Raw genomic sequence first — 3,069 nt, forward strand, 5'->3', positions numbered from 1 at the left:
ATAAGATACAAGCTACCTAGAACGTGGTGGAATCGCGACTGTCTGGCTTGCCGTCAGCTGAGGTAGCCCCGTACACTCGCGCCCCTGGCGTGCCCTGTGCCCCAGCTGGGTGGCAAGTTCTACACTAGTGCCGCCAGCCCGAAGCAGAGAGATGGCTACCTTGCCTGTCGTGAGCTATGCAGCCATGCCCCACCTACTCAGGGCTGTGGTCAGGGGAGGCGTCTGCCACAACCACCACGCACTCTGGACTCTCTCTCTGTTTTTTCAAATGCCCATAAAACCTGTCCTCCAGCCCGCCTGCAATCTTGTCCATCAGTTCCGTGCCCAGGTCGCCAAACCTCGGGCATTCACCGCCTCCGAGGCAGTCTTTGCCATAAGGGTCAGCCGTTGTTTTGGTCTCCTCCGGTGGTTCTTCCTCAATCACCTGGATCTTGTCGCTGGCTTCTGCAACCGGCGATGTGGTCTCCTCGTCACCGGCGCTGATAATGCGGGGCAGGGTGCTGTGGTATCGCCCGTCCAGGGGGTAGTTGACGCTGTCGCCACGGCGCAGTGGGGTACGGTGCCTCTCCAGGGCAGGTGGGTAACGGACCCCAGGATCGCTATACTGCTTGGTTCGCTGCCACTGCTTACGCAGGTGGGTCCGGGAACGGTGCTTCGCCCGCAGAGGCGACTCATCGAACTGAGGGTCGTGACGGACAAATGCATTGAAGAGCGCATCGGTCTTTTCGTCTATGCTATAATCCCGGCGGGGCAAAGACTCCCGTGTGGGGAACATCTGCCCGTAGGGGGCCCATACCAGAGGACTGTGGGGAGGCAACCCCCCAGCTGCCCCTCTCTCCTCCTCCTCTTCAAGCTCCGGTCCTTCAAAGCTTTCAAAGATGGTCGCCTTGCGGCCAGCGCTGGTGAAGCAGTGGCGTTTCTCGGAGGCGGTCTGATCCTCGCCCGCACGGCTGCTGTTGGGGGCTTCGATCGAGGCGTAGCCGCTATCCATCTGCAGCAACTTGCGCGTCCCGGCTTCCGACTCCACGCTGTCTTGCTTGGGCTTCCCCCACGGCTTGTCCTCTGGCCCTTCAGCCTCGTCCGCCAGGGAGGAAGGGAAGCTGGGCGGGCCGCCCCCGGAGGAAGAGGAGACACTATCCCCACCGTCGCTGCGGACAGACTCCCGGTCATTCCCCTGCTCGGATGAAGCGTACATCTCTAGCGATGCCCGGAGGCTCCAGATATCATGATAAAGCGGGGTGGGCGGCTGATCCAATGGCGGGGGCTCAGGAGAAGGGGGGGCAACTGACTCGGATGGCTCTAACCTACAGCCGGGGGAAAAATACATACAGTTTGCTGTAAACACGGAAGCTCGGAGCCTCGGTGCCACACAAAATACAAAACAAACGGAGTCGAGCAGAAGCAAGGCATGGCGGGTTCGACCCCAGCGTTGACTTATTTGCAAATGAGCTCTCGGCAATCGAATGCCCTGGGGAGAACTGTCCCATCACCGTCAAAAGGGCTCTGCCTGCAGGTGTGAATCTGGCCCATTGTTCTTAAGTTTAGGGAAACGGACTGTGGCTCAGTGATAGAGCCTCTGCTTGGCTCATAAGAACATAAGGGAAGCCAATGTTGGATCAGGCCAATGGCCCATCCAGTCCAACACTGTCGCACCGTGGCCAAAAATATTAGGTGCCATCAGCAGTGGGGCCAGGACACTAGGAGCCCTCACGCTATTGAACCCCCAAGCACCAAAAATACAGAGCATCACTTGCCCCAGACTGAGAGTTTCTATCTATACCTTGTGGCTAAGAGCCACTGATGGACTTCTGCTCCATATGTTTATCCAGCTGCCTCCTGAAGCCGTCCATGCTTGTAGCTGCCGCCACCTCCTGTGGCAGTGAATTCCATGTGTTAATCACTCTTTGGGTGAAGAAGGACTTCCTTTTATCTGTTCTAACCCGACCGCTCTGCAGTTTCATGGAGTGCCCACGAGTTCTCGTATTGTGAGAAAGGGGGGAAAGTACTTCTTTCTCAACCTGCTCTATCCCAAGCATAATCTTATAAACCTCGATCGTGTCACCCCTCAGCCGTCGTTTCTCCAAGCTAAAGAGCCCCAAGCGCTTTAACCTTTCCTTATAGGAAAAGTGTTCCAACCCTTTTATCATTCGAGTTGCCCTTTTCTGCACTTTTTCCAATGCTATAATATCCTTTTTGAGGTGTGGTGACAGATGGTCCCAAGTTCAAACCCCGGCATCTCCAGTTAAAAGGGACTAGGTAGTAGGTGATGTGAAAGACCTCCCTCCTGAGACCCTGGAGAGCAGCTGCCGTTCTGTGACCTTGATGGACCAACGGTCTCATTCAGTACACGGCAACTTCACAAGAGTTCAGATTTCCACCAAGCCAACAAAGATGATGGCAGAAAAGTACCCACCTCTAAAGAGCTTATCCCACACACACACATATACACACTTATCACCTCACTTTTTTGATAGGAGGAATCATAAAAGATTATTGCAGAGTCCACACCCTACCAAACTCATCTAGTTTCATCTCCTTGCCATTTCTGTTTTAAAGTATGAACACAGCCTGCTCCTTTTCTTTTCTGGAAGCCCTTGAAGACTGTTTGTGACGCTCAGGACCTCATAGACTTACAGTTTCTCCTTGTCCTTCCCCAGAAGATTGGCGCCTGGTTTTGAGCATCCTCTCTCCTTAAGACCCCTGCTCGATTTCATCTCACTCTTATTCAGGGTGCCTGGGTGGGATTCCCCCCCCCCAAGAGTCTCTCCTCACCACAGCAGCAAACTCTTCATTTGTTTCCCCAGTCCAAGGACTCTGATGGGAAACAGACGTTACCTGTGGGAAACTACCAGCGGTCATTTCCTCCGGGAGCGCACAGGAGCGGAGCTCCGGCAGTAAGGAGCCCAGGGGGCAGGCACATGCAACAAGCCCCGCCCCCTGCTCCCAGCAGCCCTCTGTCGGGCCACGAGGAGCAAGAAGCAGCCAGGTAAGTTGCAGAGCCCCACACCGGCCCGCCTTCAGATACAAGCTCTCCCTCCTCTGTGAGGGCAGATCTGCACGTTTCCCCCC

At 55.4% G+C, this 3,069-nt stretch overlaps 1 protein-coding gene across 1 annotated transcript in view; it reads right to left on the reverse strand.

Annotated features, from left to right (window-relative positions):
• The window catches only part of CBARP (calcium channel, voltage-dependent, beta subunit associated regulatory protein), a 26,930-nt gene continuing 23,861 nt past the window's right edge, over positions 1-3,069 (reverse strand). The window contains exon 9 of the mRNA XM_015407637.1: positions 1-1,304. Within this exon, the coding sequence (XP_015263123.1) occupies positions 194-1,304 (1,111 nt within the window). The 3' untranslated portion in view covers positions 1-193. The remainder of the gene's footprint in view (positions 1,305-3,069) is intronic.

Source organism: Gekko japonicus, unplaced genomic scaffold (genome assembly GCF_001447785.1).
Source record: "Gekko japonicus isolate JY-2015 unplaced genomic scaffold, Gekko_japonicus_V1.1 scaffold1442, whole genome shotgun sequence".
In the NCBI taxonomy this organism is placed as follows: domain Eukaryota; kingdom Metazoa; phylum Chordata; class Lepidosauria; order Squamata; family Gekkonidae; genus Gekko; species Gekko japonicus.